The sequence below is a fragment of the Schistosoma haematobium genome, chromosome 7 (assembly GCF_000699445.3).
Source record: "Schistosoma haematobium chromosome 7, whole genome shotgun sequence".
In the NCBI taxonomy this organism is placed as follows: domain Eukaryota; kingdom Metazoa; phylum Platyhelminthes; class Trematoda; order Strigeidida; family Schistosomatidae; genus Schistosoma; species Schistosoma haematobium.
Window position 1 is genome coordinate 17,612,973 of NC_067202.1, and position 22,251 is coordinate 17,635,223.

Below are 22,251 nucleotides of genomic sequence, written 5' to 3' on the forward strand. Positions count from 1 at the left end.
CTAGATGTGTGTAGCGGTAAATAAATCCCCAAAATAAATAGCTCTAAGTTTTCGACATTGGATGCTGACCATATGTTTTAGTGGACTCATCTAGCTGAAGGCGCTCGGTCATGCATCCGCACGAGATCACGTGTGGTAACGCTGTGCTCAACATCAACCGCAATCGCTAGCCAGATTAGTTCAGAGAATTCCGATATATTAGTCATCGCCAAATATACTCTTCCGATCTCCTCGACTCGGTCTTTTGGTTTCTCTGGGTGGGAACGAAATATATTAGAAGGTGTCACTGGTAAAAGCGTTGTCAAACACTGAATACCTGTGACATCATCATTGGTGAGACCGACGTGATCTGGTACACCTATTTGCAACTGTGAGTCTGTTCCTTTTTGGGATTATTATATATCATTGCCTTTTTTTTTATTTTTTTTTAAACATTGTGATTTTTTTCGTATTTTTTCTTGGATATATATATATATTTCCCCTCGTTCATTATCGTACTTCATATTTCATCATGACTGAACAGACACCTAAAGTACTCAAGCTTAAGACCTTGTCTCCACCTTCGTTTCAACTGATGCCTTTCTGGCCCGACAACATCGAAGCTTGGTTTTGCTTCGCAGAAGCTGACTTCTCCGAGCACGGCGTGATCGACACACGTGCACAATTCCTCGCAGTAGTCAAGGCACTACCGCGCGAATTCAACAGGTACGTAACACCTAGTATGTTTACTAGTGATGTTTCCGATCCTTACGAAATCTTAAAACGCTCGATTCTTAAACGAGGAGATCTAACCGATCGACAAAGGTTAGATCAACTCTTCAATAACATCGACCTGCAACACGGTTCTGCGACGGACATGTTGCAACGGATGAGAGAGGTGATAGGCCCAAGACCTTTCGACGAAGGTCTATTCAAACAACTCTTCTTGTCAAAACTTCCCCAACAGGTGCAAGCAGTTCTGGTCTCGTTCCAGAACAACGCCTTAGACGAGCTAGCTGCATCTGCCGACCGCATTTTAGAAATTACGAAACCTTCTACTACCGAGGTATTTTCAGACAACGACAAACCTCAAACGACTCAGAATGATATAACCGAGTTATGTCACACACGCGTTATCTTAGTTTTCGTACCGACCGTAAGAGATCGCGCTTCCCACGTGGATGTATGTCACGTAAGCGATCTGTCTCTAGACCACGAGAGACAGATAACCCCGACTGGTGCTGGTATCATAACCAGTAACCGGCACGCGTTAACGGCAACCGTAGCCGGCGAACATAGCCGTCTGTTATACGTCACAGATGTGACAACGAGAGTTCGCTACCTCGTCGACACTGGCGCAGAAGTTAGCGTTCTCCCAGCAAATCCTAACGACCAGCTTCAGGAATCGGCTCTAAACTTACAGGCGGCAAACAGAAAACCTATCGCTACGTATGGCAAAAGGTACGTTTACCTTAACGTGGGTTTACGCAAACCCATCCACTGGATTTTCGTTATTGCAGATGTTTCTATGCCAATCATTGGTATGGACCTTCTACAACACCACAATCTGATCATCGACACGCGCAAACGGAGGCTAGTAGACGGAAACACTAATTTATCCGTTTGCGTAACTTCTTTTACTGGTTGCAGATTATCCCCAGTCACAGTTAAGCATATGATCGACCCACTTTATCAGCCACTACTCGATAAGTGCCCTGGGATACAACAAACTCAACCGAAACTACCGTGTGTAACCAGCAACGTTACACATCACATCACGACTACAGGACCACCTGTATTCTCTAAAGCACGACGACTAGCTCCTGAAAAGCTAAGGTTAGCGAAAAACGAATTCGATCACATGATAGATTTAGGAATCATACGGCCGTCGAGTAGCCCATATGCATCTCCGTTGCACATGGTCCCTAAAAAGGACAGCAACGATTGGCGTCCGACTGGTGACTATCGGCGATTGAACGCGAAAACCATTCCCGATGGTTACCCGTTGCCTCACATTCACGATTTGACAGCTACCTTGAAAGGTACCACTGTCTTTTCGAAAATCGACTTGGTTAAAGCGTATAACCAAATCCCTATGGCTACTGACGACATACCGAAAACAGCTATCATAACTCCCTTCGGACTCTATGAATTTTTGCGAATGCCTTTCGGTCTACGAAATGCTGCTCAAACATTCCAAAGATTCATAAACGACGTCTTCCGAGGTCTCAACTTCGTACATGCGTATGTTGACGACTGTCTAGTCGCAAGTCCGGACAGAGAAACACATCTCAAGCATCTGGACCTTGTTTTCGAACGACTACAAAAACATGGCATTACTGTAAACGTTCAGAAATGCCAATTCGGAACCGACTCGTTAGACTTCCTAGGACACACTATCGATGCTCAAGGCATTCGACCTCTTAGGACCAAAGTGGCGGCCATTCTGGATTACCCAGAACCGACCACCGTCAAGCAATTACGCACGTTCAACGGCCTCGTAAGTTTCTATAGACGTTTCATTCCTGTGACATCATCATGTGCTAACAACTAAGATCCTCGGTACAGGGCTGCTCAACCTCCGTTCCTTTTTTTGGTCGTTGTGGAACGAACGAATGGCGGGTATTATCAGCATCTGGTCCGTAACTTGAGATAACCAAGTTTCAGATATTCCTGTATGATGTGCAATATTAACGTTCAATGGTTCACACAATCAGTCCACGTTACTCGGCAAATCCGCAGCATTCACATATAAATAGTCATTGCTTTCGATTTGAAACGCGTCAACATCCTTGTCTTGTTCGCCTGAATGAGAATTATGTGAAAGGAGGAGCAACCAACCTACACAAGGTTTATCGAGTTTGTAGACCCCGTTCCGTTCACGTTTTATGCTTATTTCCGACAGTTCATGAATGGGACAATCAGTTCCAATTTTGTTTTGTTCATGACGTTTGCATCATTTGATCTGTCACTCAATTACAACAATATTCAAATTCACAAATAACCACAACTCCGACAAGAATTAGTGAAGTCGGGTAGTTAGACTACCACCCATTGAACATGAGCAAATACTTGGAACCATACCGATCCTGCACGAAGAGAGATCAAATAAGCCAAACAGTTCATACATGTTCGTGACCAATATGTTTGGTATTGAATGTAAAACCCAGTAGGTGAATTGCGTCTGTTGACTACTCTTATTAGTTGATACCAAAGATACAAAGCTATGCAGTAACGTCAAGGAGGAATCGTAAAAAAACCAGCAGGTTTATAATAGCTAGTCATGAAGACATTGGATATTGTATAGAGTTTCATGTGTGACTTTGTGGTCGCGCCCTTGAAGTGAGATTTGTTTGCGTTGGCTACGGCTGACTATAAGTCTCCTTCAGTTTGTATTTTTGGTTTGTTGTTGCTCACAACAAGATCACATAGTCAACGGACCAATGGAGTTGAATAACGTACACTGACAGCCAGGTATATTGTAGAGTGGTTTATAACAATTCACTTTGTCAATTTCCACATGATGTCAATTTCCGTAGTGAACCCAATCTCCTTGTTGTGGGGGAAATTAGTTCCAGCCTTTCCACGTATATTTTGTCTTATAGTCTTTCTTCAGAGATAAATTTATCAGAAGCTTTCTCAGGACTGGTTTTTCCACAAAAAAGTCTCCAAATTCAAATGATCTCCCAATTCTGGTGCCATTTCCACAAAATTTTCTATAGAAGCTTCTCCAAAATTTCTTAAAACGGGTAAAAATTTTCCCAAAATTGGGAAATCTGGCACCTTAAGTTGGCACATTGGTATTTCACTAAATTTACTTAGATCCAAACTTTGAGTGTTATTTATTAATAAAATGCTTGGATAAGTCAGACGCTGCATGAAAGTGAGAGAACTTGTAATTGGTTGCCTTTTTTTCGAGTTTTTTTTCAGGACCTGTCGCAAAGTTTAAAAAATACATTTAGAGTATTTCCCTAAAGTTGGTAGATTGGTATACAGAGTACGTTTTCTGAAGATAATATTCAATTATTTGGTTGGTAATTAAAAGCTAAAACCTTATCATGAATCAGCCGGTACTCTGTTTTCCTTGCGCAGTTTTAGTAAGCAGTTGACAATATGTCTCAAATGTTGTAATTGAAGTCTGATTGACCTTAAGTGAAGCTTTGAACTTTCAGTTTTAGTCGTTAGGTTCTATAATCCAGAAAAATGGCCAAACAACCTAAAAATGGAAATAGTCCATTAAAAAACTTTTCTGACCTTAAATGAAAAATTGCTTGGCATAATGTTCCAAACGCCATGGTACCTGGATAAGTGCCCTGTAAATTGGCATCGTATTTCCCTTGAACCTAATAAAAACTATATATTTGGTCTTTATGGCTGTATGTTTTATATTTTTACAGGTTACTTATGCCGATGATCTTAAATGTTGTTTGTTTTCTTTTCACCAAATATATTTCAGGTCAGAACCGTGTAACCCTAAAATTGTCTGGTTTCTAATTTTACAACCTCTACGTAACGTCTTCGGGAAAAGTTTCCGACTACATATAGTCAATGTCAGAAGGGCGATGTCTCGGTGCTGTTAGTCAGAAAACAAAGGTTAGTGTGCTAATATTTGTAGACCTTTGTAAATATTTATTTATAGTGTTGGAATGTCTCCTCATGGATAAAGAATAAAATTGAAGATGAAGGTGTGCAAGCACGAAATATAATCAAGTATAGCGTGCCCATCGATAATCCCAGTTCTCGTAAGTTGTATGCAGACGTCTTTTAGGATGTTCAAAATGCCATTTCAGCTTATGTTTACAGAGATTCTAGTTTTCTTTCGTAACCTAGTTGATACACTGATTTTCGACGTAGAGATATTCAAATCGAAAAAAGTTATGGTTGATTGAAGTGAAAGCAGTGGTTTAATGGGCGAAGTAATCAACTTTTAACCTTCGGATTATGAGTTTGAACACTCTTCACCTACTTCTGTCATTCAGAGTACCATGGATCGCCACTTAAACACAAAGATATGTAGGTCAGAGTTAAAGGCTTAATTACTGAATGGTCTTGTTTAAACTAATTTTATGACAGTCTATGCACTTCCATTGTAGTATGAATGTTAGACCAACTGGAATATAATGGGGAAGAACAAATTTAAGGTCACTACCACCAACAATAAAGAGGGAATAAAAAGTTTCAGAGTAAAATATTTGTCACAATATTAACATTAAAAGTAACTTGGTAGGCAATTTCAGTTATTCCTTCAGTAATTTCGTTATGTATGTTTGATTAGAGCACTAAACTGTTGGATAAATGAATTAAAATATCAAAGTTGCTTAATAGGTATTGAGGTGTTACTCAAAGTTCTATTCGTCCCTTATAATTTTTGTTCTGTTAATAAAATTTTAGTGAAAGTCTAAGTAAATTTTGCTGGTTTCTGAATCCACATTAGCAAATTCATCCACATTAGCAAATTCATCCAGTTTATGTATGACAGAATTCTTAAACTTGTCATTTACTTCATTTACAGCCAGACGTTATGTTGCAAAATGCGACTTCACTCTGCCTTCCTCGACACTTGAGCAAGATATAACGAACTCGGGAAAAAACAAAATCAAAATTGCGAATGGTGACAGTACCATCAAGAACTCTCTATATTCTGAAGTTAATAGTTGTAATAACTCACATGAAAGTAGTAGTTTGAGCACAAACAACTTTTGCAAAGAACGAACTGCTTCCAATACACGTTCCGGTAGTCTGATATCGACAAATTCAAGAACCGTTTGCTCACAACTACATCGTCATTTTGACTCAGTATCAACAGTTCCCTATAGGCGTATTAATCGTGGAAGACCTCTAACTGAAAGCGAGTATAAGGCACGTTATTGGGGTCAAATGTTGGATACCTTAAGACGAACTATCGATGAAATATATTCAGCATGTGAAACAGATGAGAATGAAGTGGAGTGTAAGGTGAGCTTCTAAACTACATGATTTCGGTATTCTCAGTAATATTTCGTACGAATTTTCCATGACTTCAAGCAGTAATATAATCAAGGCAAAGCCTTTCTTCAAAACTGTCACTTTATGGTGAGCCGTTGTAAAATAACTAAAATGGTTATGCATCTCGGCAGCCATATAAGTCCCGGTAGTAGCTTGGCAGATCAGACCAACCCACATATCGCGAAAACCATAGTGGTTTATACCGATTTGGACCATCTGTGATGTCGTTGTGATACTAATTCGGCTTTATAAAATCGGGTTTTGGTAATGACACTTCTTTGAAGTACTACTCTTGTAACCTATCTTTTCTGAGCTGAAGTTGTTTGGCGAATTCATGTGTTCGGCCATGGTTGCTTCCGAAGGATTGCTTTCATCATGTGTTAGCACCCCACTAGTAATCTTAAACTCCGCTAATGTGTGTTTAGACCCGGCGGTGATAAATCATTTGGTGTTACAACCTTGAAACATTAGATTCAGTAGCTCGAACGTGTTCTACAAATATCGTCCGAGTGGCATCCACACTTAATACTATTTACTAGCATTGGGACTGATTGGAAAAGATGGCATGGTAGTCTTACTGCTGTGTTATGAGAGAAATCTGTATAGAACTACCACGTGTTGACCTTTTACAACTCATTTCGTGCTGTTCCAGAGGAACGTTATCAGACAACGCCCTTCATAAAAGTTACTAGCGATTTCACTGTAGTTCTCTACTATGTTCTTCAACACGTGACGAACCCGTCTAGCTAAATGAAATCTATCTCATTCGTATTTTCAATTGTGATGTCTTGTTCTAGTTTTATCCTCATCCATGTATTTACTGATTATATGATCCCTCCATTAGTTTATGATATCATTCCATTTCGAGTGGAACACTATGTTTTGCATCCTATTATCCTTATAATGTTTGTATTATCAATCAAAAAGATAAGTTCTCTCACTTCAATTCATATTACAAACTACTCAATTATCAATTTATTTAGGAGGTTATCATGATATTGGAACACAGTAAGCAAGACTTCTTTTCATTGATAGAAAAAATGAACTTATTACGTGATTATGAACAGGCTGATGCACATAATAGGTAAGTGCTTAACTGGTCATTAATTTCTCAATTGACCATGTGTAGGTTATTTTAAAGCAGACAAAGTATTATTCTATTTTAAGAATTACCCGTTAATGGTATTTTTAACCACAGAAATGCTTGTGGAAAGTGTAATACTAGATTTGACTATGCCTGTTACAATCGATACTACAGTTAGAACGTTGCGACATTACATTTAGAACTCTTTCATTTAGCAGAAAGTCGGTTGAAACACTTTTCCGACTAAGAAGTCTTCTGACTGCATGCACTGACTGAAGAGTAATTTTTGACAAATGTATCTTCATTCTTTTAGTAGGTATGATTCAACTATTGGTGGTGTTCGAACATGTTGGTGATGTTTAGTGCTAATAGAGTTATGAGTGTGGTTATCACTTCCTGGTTGTCCATATTGAGAAATGATCCTTGTTCTTGCAAGATCTAAATAAGGAAACGGTTAAGTTTTGATCTTGACGACCTTGTAGCGTGATCATTGAAACAAAGGGACATTTGGTTGAGGCCGGTCACTTTTGGCTTCTTTGTGAATAGTTTGTGGTGATTTGACTCTGGTTTTTAGACTATGCTATCGGTTATGGAAACCCGTGAAACGAGAAAAGATGTGACAATTTTAGGCTTAGCCTTTTCTGACCTTCTTCCCTTGAACATGCTGTGAGTTACTACCGGAAACTGTTGTATGTAATATATTTCTTTAGAATTATCTCATTCTTTTGACATTCCTACATGAAACCGTTACAAATATCCTATTCAGTTCATCTCATCAAAATTGAATTATTGAAATAAATTCACTGCAAACGGTTTTTGCTGCACACTTGTAAATCATTTACCAAGCACAGGTTTAGCGTATATCCAACTCTGAGTTACATGGTTTGATACTATCCAGCTAACTGTCCAAACTAAAGTATATGAAGCAGGGTTTTAATATGAGACCTATTAGTTGAAAACCTAGTGTTTTAAACATTAAGCTATTGCTTGATACATAGTAGGAAATGTTGTTTATCGAATCTTTTTTAAATTATTTTATTATGTAAACTTCTCTCCCAGTTTATTTCATTCCAGTTTTATTCTGCATTTAGACCAAACTCTCTTGCATGGGATGAACGTACTATTCTGCCAGGAAAACCAATTATGTGTCAAGTATTAGCTTCAACAGGTGTTGTTACATCTGCGCAACAATCTTATCTTTCCACCCCATTAAGCATGAAATCGGATAGTAGTGTCATAGAGGTTGCAGATAGTGATTCTGATATTGGTTGTGCTAAATCTGCTAATCGGAACCATTCATTGAACAAACTCAAATTAAATATAGCAATTAATGATAATAAACACCATCATCATGATGAATCATGTACTCGACCATCCAATAATTCAGTGATGGTACCGAATTTGTGTAATCTTGACAACGAACCATCTGATGCAAATGACGAAGATGATGATGAAGTTGAAATTTATGATGATGACGAAAGTGTAGAACATCATCGTCATCGTCATCACAAAAGACGACAAATGTCTAACTTCACATATTTGGTTGATGATGATGCTGATTACGTTGACCGAGAGGAGGAGGAGGGGGAGGATAATACATTATCTCATGATTTGGCAAAATTAGATAAAGTAAGTCTGAATTCCTGCATTTTGCATTACTGTGTAGTTGGGTTTTAAAAAATGCAAATAGAGGTTTTGAAAACTTTCCTTTTCACAAAATGTTGGCGTTTATCTATCGTATCCCTACCTGCAATACTCATCGTTATCCTAAACTTCTTAGGAATCCCTGAGAAGCCATTTTGTTCAGGTGCTGTGTTTCGCGTTTTGTTAAAGTTATATTTATATACGATTCATCAGTTAATGAGTAGTCATGCAACAATGAATCAGTGACTAGACTACGCTTCGGCTTGGGCACCCGGGCAGTATCACAGCCCTTACACAAATCGAATGATTTATATGGCGCACATCTACTTGGTGCCTCCTTGTACCAATATTTATGTGTCTAAATAAATGAATAATAAAATAATACCACGCAAGAAACAGTAAATAAATAATATGAAAATGAATAGACAAGATAAAAACCAAAGTGTTTGGCACTAAACCTATACATCATATATATGGTTCGTGTAGCCTATATGTATGTTCTGGAGCAGTGACGATAGTCCGTTTGGTATGAAAATCTTGAAACACCGGTTCCGGTGGCTTGCTCATTTTTTACGAAAGTCATCCCGTTGACTTTTAAGTTTGTGATTATTTGCTAACTCGGGGACCGATTGGAAAAAAGTTGAGAGGTGTTCAGTTTATGACATGGCACCGTTGCATAAAACTGGCATCTGTCGACCCACCATGATTTCCGAATTGTCGTCTGAGTGGTGATGTAGTCTAGTGGCTTGAGACAGCATCAGATATGGCTCACAATAGAAATCACTGGTGATAGTGGTATAGTTTAGTTTTACATTTATGTTATATGTAAGAAGAGCTTCTTTTATGGAGAGAATTCTTCCTGGCTAAACATTGGTACAAGGAGGCACCAAATATAATATGTGTCGCACTTTGTCATTCGATTTATGTGAGGGCTAGAATACTGCCCGAGCGCTCAAAACTAAATAGGTGGTATTCTTAGGGGGCCACACCTAGAGCCGTTGACCCAAAGGTCTAATCCACAAGGTAATGGAGCGACATCAGTAGATGCAGTCCCATGGTAGCCGGTGACCAACAACGGGTTTATACACCATTTGTTACTTCACGATCCTGGAGCCTATGTGCACCATTGGTTTGCAATCAGGGATTTTCCTACTCCTTTAGGTGGACCCTCTATATCCACCAACCCGGTTAAAGCGCCAGACATCCGCCTTTTGACCTCTCAATTTTGTAAACAACTGTCTAGCTACGAGGTGGTGAGTAGGGCTTCTCTGGAAGTGGTTGTACGCATGTGACCATGTGAGAGCATTTGGAGAGGGAAAACTGACTCTCTCCACTCTCGGCCGTACCAGCTAATTGTCCTTCATTATAATCTATTTTCATTCACTCATTTCTATTCATTTATTTATTTAATTATGCTTCTCTTTATTACGTTATCTCTTTATAATCTTATTTTCTTATTATGTGGTGCATATTTATTTTAGTACCTAACTTTATCAATATTTATTTGTTTAAATAAATAAACATTTCTTAAACTGTTTGTATTCAGAAGTTGATGACTTGTCAGTTGAGGCAGGTAGGTAACTGACCATCTTACATGACATCAGTCTATAAAGTTATTAACTACTTGGAGGGTAGATGTTGACTTCCTGGTTATATCCCCTCCTCAATAATCGTATTGGGTGGTTTCAGATGTTTGGGGACATCGTTTAAAATCGATTGATGTATCATAATTGGATTAATTTCTTACTTCTCTTTTAAAAAATTTTCAGCTTAACATCATTTCATTTTTCTCATTTATATATGTGCATTTCTCTTGGACTCTATTTCTCATGTTAAACATTTCACCGTTGTGGACTTGATTATTCACTCTTCTCTGACTCTCACTTTGTTAATATTCTATCCTACTATGCTAATATAAGTGAGATGGGCTACCTTCTGCTATGTTTAAAGCGATTACGAGTTCACCTAGTCTATTGTGGACGGAACACCTTTGTGGGATCACCTGCATTATCTTCGACTGATTGACTAGTCGCACTTATCAACTTGTTTTTCAAATTAAATAAAACATTGTTTATGATGTGCTCTTTCTATAAATATTCGATATATACATAATTTCATTTAATTTTTCTTTATATTTATTAAAAAAAAAACATAAAAATAGGCTATTGAAAATGTTACCACAGCTGAACTTGTATTAACGCATCAGTTAGACAAAGCACAACTTGCTGAAGCTTCTTTACGTAGACGTTTAATTAAAGAAGAGAAAGCCGCTTTTATACGTTCAACTAGTGGTTATAATAAATTTTGGTATAATTCTCGATTAAAGAATCCTATGCATACAAATTGTCAAAATACCGAAGAGATTGATGTTTGTGGTACTGCTACGACTACTACTACTACGACGACAACTGACGAAGTGGAAATCGACACAGATGTCGATTTACTTGATATGGATAGTATTATATTAGATGATATTGATAGTTGTGAGAAATTAATTCGTGACACAAGAAAAATTGCAAAAAATAGTAACGAACAACGAATGAAGGTAGTTCATTCACCGTTGAATTCTATCCATTGCTTTTCGGAGTATCGTTTAAATGATAATTCGAATAGAATTGAATCAAATAGGAAAGTCATAGATAATTCTAGCGTGCAACATTGCCATTGTTGCAGTTGTCATTGTCATGGACCTAATTATGCATTTAATCAGTCGTCTTCTTCAACTAACTTTCAATGTTATGAGATCGATAGTCCATCGAAGAATTTTGAACGAGCTCAAAATACTCACCCGCAACGTTCTTCTGATTCAGTATTATTAGAAAAAACTGGAAATAATTGCCAAACCAAATATCCAGTGGAAACAAATGTAGATCAATATTATGATCATAAACAACCAGGTAATATAGTGTTTTATAGTTTACATCACTCGGTTAGACAACCACGAGAAATGAGGAAGCTTTGGATAATAGCTGTCTCGTCCTAGTATAGGACTACTCAGCAGTGTTGTGCATTCACGGATGGAGCCTAGTGCTTTCAGTCGTTGCAACGAGCTAGACATGGAAACCATTAGATGCTGACTCCATGGTCCAAGGATCCTGGGTTCGACTTCTGGTGGAGTCATACATGCACACACTACTATTGAGGAATCTCACAGTAGGATAAAACACTTGTCCAATGCTTCCTAGTTTTCACTGTTTATCTGATCAAGATCAGTCCGTGATGTCCATCATAAAATTCAACAATAAACACAAATCCTCTAATACTTATATTAAACATTGACAATTTGACTTGTAACCTAACTGTCAATTTGTTATTTGTAAGGCTTATTGAATGTTTTAATAGATGCAAACTTAGTGGTCAAAACTCTTTAGATATTTGGAATCAGTAGTTGGAAATTTCAAGTTACATGAATTAAAATCAATTGTATATTGGTACAAATCTATTCATTGTTTACCTTCCTTTAAATTCTGAACATATTACTTATTCTTCACTTTTGTAATTTTGATTGTGTTATTATTAAATCAGAATTGATTACCTGAAGTGGTGTTCGTCAGGGCTGTGCACTCTCTACATTCTTGTTTAACTATACCGTAGACGTGCTTTTAGAGATAACACCTTACTCATCTAAATTTCCAGGGGTTGAACTTCTACCAGGAGATTCATTTATTGACTTCGAATATACTCATAACATAGTTCTGTTTGGTGAAGGCACTGACAAAATGCAGGGTCTTCTGACCTCTATAAGCAACAATGCAAGCATGTTCGCGATGCGATTCTTCCCCTCGAAATGCAAAATGTTGCTTCAGGATTGGGTTGCATCGACACCCGAACTAATGATAAGGATTGAAGTAATTTAGCGTGGCGACCGCTTCATTTATCTCGGTAGTCTCATGAACCTTTGTAGTCTGGTGTGTGACGAAATCTCAGCACGGATACAGAAGGCTCGACTAACTTTTACCAACTTGCGTCATTTATGGCGTAGGTGAGATATCAGTCTACCAACCAAAGGACGTATTTACTGCGCAGCAGTTAGTTCCGTCCTACTTTATGGCAGTGAAACATGGCCGGTGGGAGTAGAGGATATTCGTAGGTTACTAGTATTCAATCATAGGTGTCTTTGAAACATTGCTCGTATATCCTGTGACCACCGAGTAAGTAACGCAGTTGTTAGGAAACGGGTACTAGGTAAGGATGGCAAATCAATTGATGAAGTAGTTAAACTTCATCAGTTGAGATGGCTGGGACATGTGTTACGTATGCCCAACGACCGACTACCTCGACGTGCTATGTTCAGTGGTATAGGAGTAGGTTGGAAGAAAGCTAGGGGCGGGCAGACCAAAACATGGCACAAGTCCATGAAGTCACTGACAAGTGGTCTGAGTCATGTCTGTAGGTGTAGACTACCTGGTTGGGGACCGCGAGATGATAGCAAACGATGGTTAGAGACCTTGAATGACATGGCTCAATATCGTTTGCAATGGCGCAGGTGCATTCACTCTTTGTGTTCTCCCAAATTCTAATCTTCTGAATTCTTCATGTTCCTTTCTTTTTTTTCTCTTTCCAAATTTATTTCACTGTATTATACTCCTTGGATTACATCTTCAAACCCTAATGTTTCCGATTACTGCTTATACTCTTACTACCTCTACCACTACAGGATTTGAATTGACAATTGTATCTCTGTGTTAATTGGTATGATAACTGAAACTGATGTACGTACTTACGAAGCTCTGTGTTGTTACTCACTGGCTGAAATCAAGTGATCTAGTTCAACCTCTATAATATTCTTAACGCTTTGACTAACAAGCTATATAGTGAAAGATTATGACTTCTTTATGAGAAAGTTTGTTACCGAAAGATGAGTAATGATAACAATCGGTTATAGTCATTCATATTTATGATTTGGCAAACAAGCACAAAGGAAAATGTTGGCGGTTATTTTGGCTAAACATATGATTAAATTATTCACAATAGCCCTTTCCACATTTACTTTTCGTTTATTGTGTCAATGTAAAATGTTTTTCGATCTCTTTGGCTTTATTCTATATGTCACGTTAATTACGTACTTTTATTACTCCCTCGTGGAGCATAGACCGCTGACTAGGATTCTTCAACTTACTTTGTCCTGGGGCCTCATTTCCAACTGTTCCCATGTATTATTCATTCTTTCGATATCTACCTCCAATTTCTGGCCCAATGTTTTCTTTAGTCTACCTCGTTCCCTTTGCCTTAAAGATTTCAATTAAGGGCTTGCATCGTGGTGCAATTTGATGATTTACACTATGTGTGTCTTATCCACCTTCAGTGTCGTTTCTTGATTTCCTCTTCAACTGGAAGCTGGTTTGTTCTGTGCCATAATAGGTTGTTACTGATCATGTCTGGCCAACGGATCTGAAGTATCTTGTGTAGACCACTGTTTATAAATGTCCGTATATCTTTGATTCTGATTGCAGTTCTTCAAGTCTCATCTCCATACAATGGGACTGTCTCGATGTTTGTATTGAAAGTTCTGACTTAGGTGTTGGCTGACAAACAGTTGTTTTGAGTTCCAGATGTTCTCCAATTATAAGGATGTTGCCATTGGTTTCCCAATCCACTTCCTAGGAAATGAATATTTTCCTTATTCAGCGGTATCATTTTAGGTTTCGGTGAGGTTGTATTCTTTTTTCTAGATATGTGTAGTGTGATTAACTTATTATCACCGTTGAGATAATCACTATTTTGACTTCTTTATCTTCTGTCTTGTCAATCTCCTATCTGTTTATCTCCTGTTTATGTGAAGAATGATCGTTTTTGAAACAATTACTTATTCATACCATGCTCCTTGTTGTTAATGTACATGAAAAGTTTAAACTTTTTATATAGGTCAATACTCTGATATTATTTTCCAATTGTGGCTAGCAGTAGATTCTAAAACGTGTGGTTCGTTCAATTTTGGGACTCGTTAGCTGAACGTAACTGCATCATAGTGTTAATTTTCACGCTGAAAATTGAACACAATAACTACCACTTCATATCCCGACGTGACATTCACTAAGCTTATCTCAATCCACTTACCAGGTAAAACTTCGTGTACATGATTTCGAACCGCACTCAAATTGTGAAAGCTAGTTATGCCACCTGGTTATCTAAACCAAAGTAGAAGTTTCGGGTTTTGAATCTTCTACCCGCCTTATTCACTGAGATATCGCTCCATTCGCTAGTCTGTTGTCAAGGCATCTTTCATTTTTACTACGTCTAAAGACATTTCCCCTCTGCATATGATCGGCTACTAATTTATCATGGTAATTTTCAAAAATGTTCCTGATATATCTAAGTACAATGGGTCTTTGCATTAGTTCAGTCGTCTTTCGATCTTTTCAATAAGTCTTCAGAGTATTATGTATTTACATTTTATGGTCGTTTTGGTTACTGTGGGACTATAATTTATAGATGACTTTTGGTCGACGCTATTGACCATGATACAACTCACCTACTTACTAGGGTCAAAATAATGTTATGAATTTATGTTAAGAATTAGGATTTAGAGTTAGAATTTAAGGGTAGGAATTCAGGTAAGGGTTATAATGTCGAAATGCTATTCAGCTGTATGAATGAATGTTTTTCGCGCCAAAATCCTAAATTTGCTTTCCTTAATTTCATTGATTCGTCCATAATTTATAGTCTCCCCATGGTTACTAGGCGAATAGGGAATTATATCCCTATGGGGATTTGTGGAGATCGTCGAATTAATGAGTCAATCTAATCTAGCCCACCATTGGAAACCTAGAGGCATTGGACGACCGGTGGAGTTCAATCGATGTCGGGTGGAGACAGTTATCCACCTCAGATAATGAATGAAGGATTGTGAAAGATCATGAATCGATTGACGTTAGACATTAACATCGTTGGGTGCCGGCGTAGTGGTATAGAGGTTAAGCGTTAGCATGCGAAACCGAAGGTTCTGGGTTCTAGTTCTACGTATGGGATGGTGGATACACACTATCGAGGAGTTCCATACTAGGAAGGAACGGCCGTCCAGTTGTACCAGCTTTTCAGTGGTGGTCCAGCTTATATTAACTGGTGAATTCAACTGTTAATTATATCTCTGTTCACTATCTAAAGAATCAGAGTTATGATTTATTCATCACTTATTCAAAACGTATCGATTGGTTTACATGATTGGTTCAATGTAATGAACTTTCTAGTTGTTAAATATATTCAACATTTCCATACTGCAGTTGGCTAACTTTTTTATAAGAATAGTTTTTCAAGTTTACTTACAATTTGAGTGTTAGAGTTGTTTGTTTGTTTGTAATAAAAAGTCCCTTTCTTGAATTAAAAGCAGCATTTGACTCTGTAAACCGAGAGGTTCTGTGGCAGTGTCTGTCATTGAAAGGTGTACCTCAGAAGTACATAAACCTTGTGAAGGCTCTTTACTCAAACACTACTAGTCGTGTCAGAGCTTACGGTGAGCTGTCACCTCAGATGGTGTCCATCAAGGCTGTCCACTTTCTCCATTTTGCTTAACTTCATAATAGACCTACTGATGGAAATAACGCTCTCGTTGACTGAATTTTTGGGCATTGATCTCCTACCAGGAGGTCCACTTATCGACTTAGAATTCGCAGATGACATAGTCCTGTTTGGTGAAGACGCTGATAAAATGCCAGAATGTTTGGGATGCGCTTCTCTCCCTCTAAATGCAAATTTTTACTCCAGGACTGGCCTGCGTCAACACCTGAACTGTTAGCGACACATAGATTGGATTATATCATGCTTAATGCACGCTTGCGTCGGCGCGCGCTGATTGGCTAATTCTTACCAAATTAGCGCCAGTTGATACTTGGAGAATACTCTAGAAATCTCATGTAAAAACTATAAATATGCTAACGTTTTTCCTATTGTGCTTCTTACTTCCATCTAACCTTGTTATTTAGAATATATTCTCTTTCCTGTTCAGCCGTGTTCTGATTGGGGACTTGTCGAGTGAATTGGTGTCCAAGAATACTAAGCAATAGGAATAACTGGTTTATAACCGTAAGAGAGAATTATAACATGAACTAATGATAGGGAGTGAAGTAGTCGAACGCATTGACAACTTCAATTATCTTAGAAGTCTGATCAGCCCTAATATGCTGGTGTCTGACGAAACCTCAGCACGGATTCGAAAAGCTCGTTTGGTTTTTGTCAACTTAGATCACCCATGGGTGAGGCGAGATATCTATCTTTCAATTAAGTGACGAGTATACTTTGCGGCAGTTCGTTTTGTTTTACTTCACGGCTGCGGAATGTGGCCATTAAGAGTTGAAGATATTTGTAAGCTACTAGCATTTGACCACAGATGCCTTAGAAATATTGCTCCCATCTGCTGGGATCACCGGGTAAGTAATAGTGACGTTAGACATAGGGTATTAGGGAATAATAGTGGTAAATCAGTTGATGAGGTTGTGAATCTTCATCGACTAAGATGGTTGGGCCATGTGTTACATATGCCTGAACACCGATTACCACGACGTGCAATGCTAACCGGTGTAGGGGATGGTTGTAAGAAAATTACGGATGGCCAAACCAAAAATGTGACATCAGTCATTGAAGTCACCAACTCCTAGTCTGAGCCATGTTGGTAGATGCAGACTACTTGGTTGGGTTCCGCGTGACTATCGTAATCAATGGTTGGAGACTCTTGGTGACATGGCTCAGGATCGATCACAATGGCTTAGATATATACACTCACTGTCTTCCTCTAAACTATGAAATTAAAATCGCTTCATATGTTTCTACCAACTCGTTCTTTCTTCCTGCACTATATCCTTATATACAATCTTCCTTTTATATATTACTACCATAGAAGTAACTACTTCTATGAATTCGGTGTTCATCTTGTTGTGCTAATGTGGTATGGTAACTTGGACCAATTCATATATGTTTCTGGTCCTACGTTGTAGCTGACTGACTAACTAAAATGATCTTCAATTTGATTTTATTTATAAATTGGGCATTCATTTATTCTTTATATCTTAGAATTTTCTTTAAAAAAATATATTATAGAACAACCAACTTCTGAAGATGGTACATTTAAACACTGTGATAACTTTGTGGATTCATTATCAAGACCATTAGAAACAAAACACAATGATGATATTTCAGAGGTCCCTGTTCAAGTGAGTCAAATTCAATCGAATTTATCATTATCATCATCATTATCAAAAAATACTGTAATGTTGGAGAAATCGTCAAAACATATGGACTCAAATGAAACTATGTTGTCTTTATCCACTTCAGCAGCAGCTACTCAAGGTATTCTTTGTTCATTATTACCATTAATCACTTCAGATGTTAATATTTGTCCACAAGGCTTATCGTTTATTCCTAAAACAGAGGTGAAATCACGTATACCAGGTCATGGTGTACATATGCATGAAAAACTTTCAGCTCGTTCAAAAAAACGGTAACTATTTATTGTTTGTTGTTTTTTGTTAGCATAGTCTTTAGAACTTTTAATATGTTAAAAATAAATGTATTTTTTTGAAGGGGTAATCATATTGGCATACTTTGAATAATCAATTAATGAATTCAGTTCATGTATTTATGGGATTGAATCTGTTATTTCATCAATCAGTCATAATCAACGTAGAGGTTGAAACAAGTTTACATTAGTTCAATTTTATCTATCACTTTATCATGACAAGATAAATAACAAACAGGTCGGAATAATTGTGGTACCAATTGTAGTGAGGTAGATTAAACATTAAAAATATAGTTCAAGAAGATCAGATTAAAGGGTATGTATGAAAGAATACTGGAACCCAAGATCTGGTGAATGTATCTTCATCACTGCCCTGGTACGGCCGAGGGTGGGGAGAGTCCGCTCTCCTCGAAATGCTCTCATATGGCCACGCGTATATAGCCTCTGCCAGGGAAGTCCCACTCACTGCCTTCTCGTGGCAATATTGTTGTTTACGAAATTGAGAGGACGGAAAGCGAATGTCCGGCGCTTTAAACGGGTTGGTGGACATGGAGAGTCCACCTAGGGGATTTGGAGAACATTAATTCCAAACAAATGGTGCACATGGGCTCAGGGATCCTGAAGGAACAAATGGTGTATGAACCAATTGTTGGTCACTGGCTTCCTTGGGATTGCATCTCCTAACGTTGTTCCACTACCTTGTGGATCAAACCTTTATGTCGAAGGCTCCAGGTGTGGTCTCCTAAGAAAACCACTTGATTCGGTTTGGGCACCTGGGTAGTATCACAGCCCACACAAATCAAGTGACTTGTGTGACGTATATGAATTCGGTGTTCTTTTGTACTAATATTTGTGTTCAAATAAACATATGAATAAAGAAACTATAATGCCGATAGATTATGGTTCGTTTCAATAAGAAGGGTTTAGGGTTCGAATTTGTGGATAATTATGATGATTAGGAGTATTTGAATTATAGTACGAACTAAGAATCTCAGAAATAACGCAATTGGATCAAGAAGTACTAAATAAGCACGAAGGAATGTACTTTATTTGCAATTCGAAATCAAGCATTCAACTAGTACAAAGGAATCATTAGTTCATTCAAACACTACAATAATGCTGTTGATTTGCTTGTCCTATATACAACTTCGCTTAGAGCCTTTCTAGAATTACTATCATTTTGAAGTTCGAATAAAAGAGTAGGGTTGGGTAACAGAGAAAGAATTATACACTTAATAGTATCATTTTTACTTTAATTACTTCCGCTCTACACTATACTGTACTGTACTATACTATACTATGCTTTCATTGATCCTTCTTTTTAATGAAAATGAAGGGATTTTCTTTCATTTTGGTAAAATTGTGACTTTTTAAAAATGCTGATTTTATTCGAAAAAAATAAACTTGTATAGGTCAGCTAATTCTATCCAAGAAATTGAAGAGAAACAAGCTCGTGCTAGAGTATTACGTCAGCAACATCTTTTGGAACGAACAGAACGTGTACATGAATTAAGCAAAAAGGTAATATGATTGTTAATAATAATAATAATAATTACTTACTTACTTACGCCTGTTACTCCCAATGGTGGAGCATAGGCCACCGACTAGCATTCTCCAACCCAATCTCTCCTGGACTTTCCTTCCTAGTTCTATTCCATGTTTGCTCATTTTTCTCATGTCTGTCTCCATTTCTCGGCTTAATGTATTCTTTGGTCTTAATAATAATAGCCCTATTTTATTGTTACTTTTAGTAAACTCACGAAAATCTTATATGAGTTTGGAATTTTTAGTGAAGATATAACTGACCTATGGTATATGATACTTTAAAGCGTATAAATAATCTTAAATTTATTAATCCATTCATTTTGATTGTTTTAAATTTTCCCGTTGATGTTATGGATTGTATTGTCATTAAGTCACAATCATTTTAAACAAAGTTAGATAGTGTCTTGTAGTGGAATCTAGAATGGGCATTTCGTCCTATTTAAGAATCATCCTCTGGATGTTCCTACAATTTCAGGCTCGATATTCACACTAGGACACTTAGTTGATAAGTTCTACATAGGACGAAACACACATCATAGGTTCTAATGTTACCCATTATCCAACTTAAAATTAATAGTTTATTAAATTCTTAGTCTTACATCACGGGTTGAAAACCAGAAACAACAGGGAAGCTTTGTTCTAGTATGCTACTCTTCAACAATATGTATCTATGATTTTTCCACAGATTGAGCACAACATCTGGTAAGCTATTAACCTCCAAATTACTTAGTTAATATCGAATGGTTTACATTATTGACTTTAGTTAACTCATGATGTCGCGCGATCATCACCTATTGCAAATGGCAATGTTTCTGAGACGACCGTCCTAGACTTCACTTTTTATAACTTTTCACAAGAACTCCTTGAATTACTTCTGCAAGTTATTTGCTCTTGAGCTCATGACTTGTTTAGTACAAAGGGGTTTACAGAGACTCTTAAATTTTCTGTTTAACATCAAGAATTGATTTTAGATAGGTTACCATTTATATCCATGGGACACTACAATTGTGAGTTCTTGGCTCAGCCGGCGATAAACCTAGAACCTTAAGATATATAGACAGTAAAAGGATTCTTCACAGCAACATTGAGTTACCTAAATTAACGTGCATAATTCAATGTATATCATTAGCTAGTAAACTTCATTAAAAATAAGGATATCCATAGATTTCTTTTCTCGGGAACTATTTATTGCTACAACTCAACTCCCTCTTAACATGTGAATTGTTGAAGATTATTAAACATACCTAGTTAAATGTCTAAACCTAAATGCCCTGGTATGGCCGAGAGTGGGGTGGGCCCGCCCTCCCTCTCGAAATGCTCTCACACGGCCACGCGTATACAGCCTCTGCCAGGAAAGTCCTACTCACTGCCTTCTCGTGGCTTGGGTGTTGTTTACGAAAATGAGAGGACGAAAAGCGAATTTCCGGTGCTTTAACTGGATCCCGAACCGATGAGCTCCACTATCCTGAGGGAACGAATCGCGTATAAACCAATCGTTGGTCACCGCCTACCATGGGACTGCATCTTCTTACGATGCTCCACTGCCTTGTGGATTAGACCTTTAGGTCAAAGGCTCGGGCTGTGACCCGCTAAGATAACCACCTACTTCGGTCTGGCCACCCGGGCAGTATCACAGCCCACACACAAATGATGAACTGTTTAAACCCAACAGAGTTCCTACATGGTAAAATTGTATAATTTTGAATTTGTTTATTTTTGTATGTATATGTCATATATTACTGTTTTCTTCTAGGTTGATGAAGTACATTTACAAAAACGTATTTTATTACATCAACGTCGTTCATGCTTAGAACGACGTTTGCATGCAGCTGAACGTAAACGTCAAGCTGAATTAACACGTCGAGTTCTTAAAGCACATGATGAAGAGACTAAAGGAAAAGAAATTGCATTTATACAAGTAAAAATCTTTCTCTTTTCCAGCCTGTCGTTTTATCTATTTAAGTAGTATATTATCCAACCATTGATCAATTTGATTTTTAATTCTACTTATTTCAGAGACGATGAATACTATTTTTTCTAGTAAACTTTACATCGTCATTATCTTGTTACCTAACAGTTTCAGATTAGCTATTTACAATTATCATTGATGATAACCATGTAAGTCTTCGAATAACATACTATAACAACTCAGCAAAACATGGAATATTGTGATTTTTCTTTACACACATTTATGCATCTTGATTGTGTGCCTATCGGTTGATCTGTACGGTTAACAATTCGTCAGTCCATCACACACCTAATGGTTTAGTGGTAACATCTCAAGCTGAGAAGTTATATGATGTTGATTCGAATCCTACAAAGAATATCAGTCCCCTAAAGATTTCAAGTGTGCCTTACTGATGAGTGCCATCCAGCACGTAACCTAGTTGTATGGTTTCCTTTCGACTATTTCCAGTCGATTAACATCAAAATGACATAGGATTGGATACAGTTTTGTTACGTTCTGAAAAAAAAATACATAAAGAATGGTAATGGAATGAATACATCTATCCCCATTACAATCAGTTCCGAACTATGTACTCTGATATCTCCAACCATATGTTGT

At 37.6% G+C, this 22,251-nt stretch overlaps 1 protein-coding gene across 2 annotated transcripts in view; it reads left to right on the plus strand.

The window, feature by feature from the left end:
• The first annotated feature begins 3,300 nt into the window (after positions 1-3,300).
• Positions 3,301-22,251, plus strand: part of MS3_00009737 (uncharacterized protein) — a 65,781-nt gene continuing 46,830 nt past the window's right edge. The window contains exons 1-11 of one of the 2 annotated variants that reach the window (XM_051218138.1): positions 3,301-3,453; positions 4,436-4,572; positions 4,619-4,721; positions 5,492-5,934; positions 6,948-7,048; positions 8,140-8,677; positions 10,854-11,589; positions 17,723-17,971; positions 18,008-18,122; positions 19,553-19,661; positions 21,439-21,603. In XM_051218138.1, coding sequence (XP_051064578.1) covers positions 4,528-4,572; positions 4,619-4,721; positions 5,492-5,934; positions 6,948-7,048; positions 8,140-8,677; positions 10,854-11,589; positions 17,723-17,971; positions 18,008-18,122; positions 19,553-19,661; positions 21,439-21,603 — 2,604 coding nt within the window. In that variant the 5' untranslated portion in view covers positions 3,301-3,453; positions 4,436-4,527. Of the gene's footprint in view, positions 3,454-4,345; positions 4,573-4,618; positions 4,722-5,491; positions 5,935-6,947; positions 9,098-10,853; positions 11,590-17,722; positions 17,972-18,007; positions 18,123-19,552; positions 19,662-21,438; positions 21,604-22,251 lie in introns of those variants that run through there. The other variant, XM_051218139.1, reaches the window with a different exon arrangement.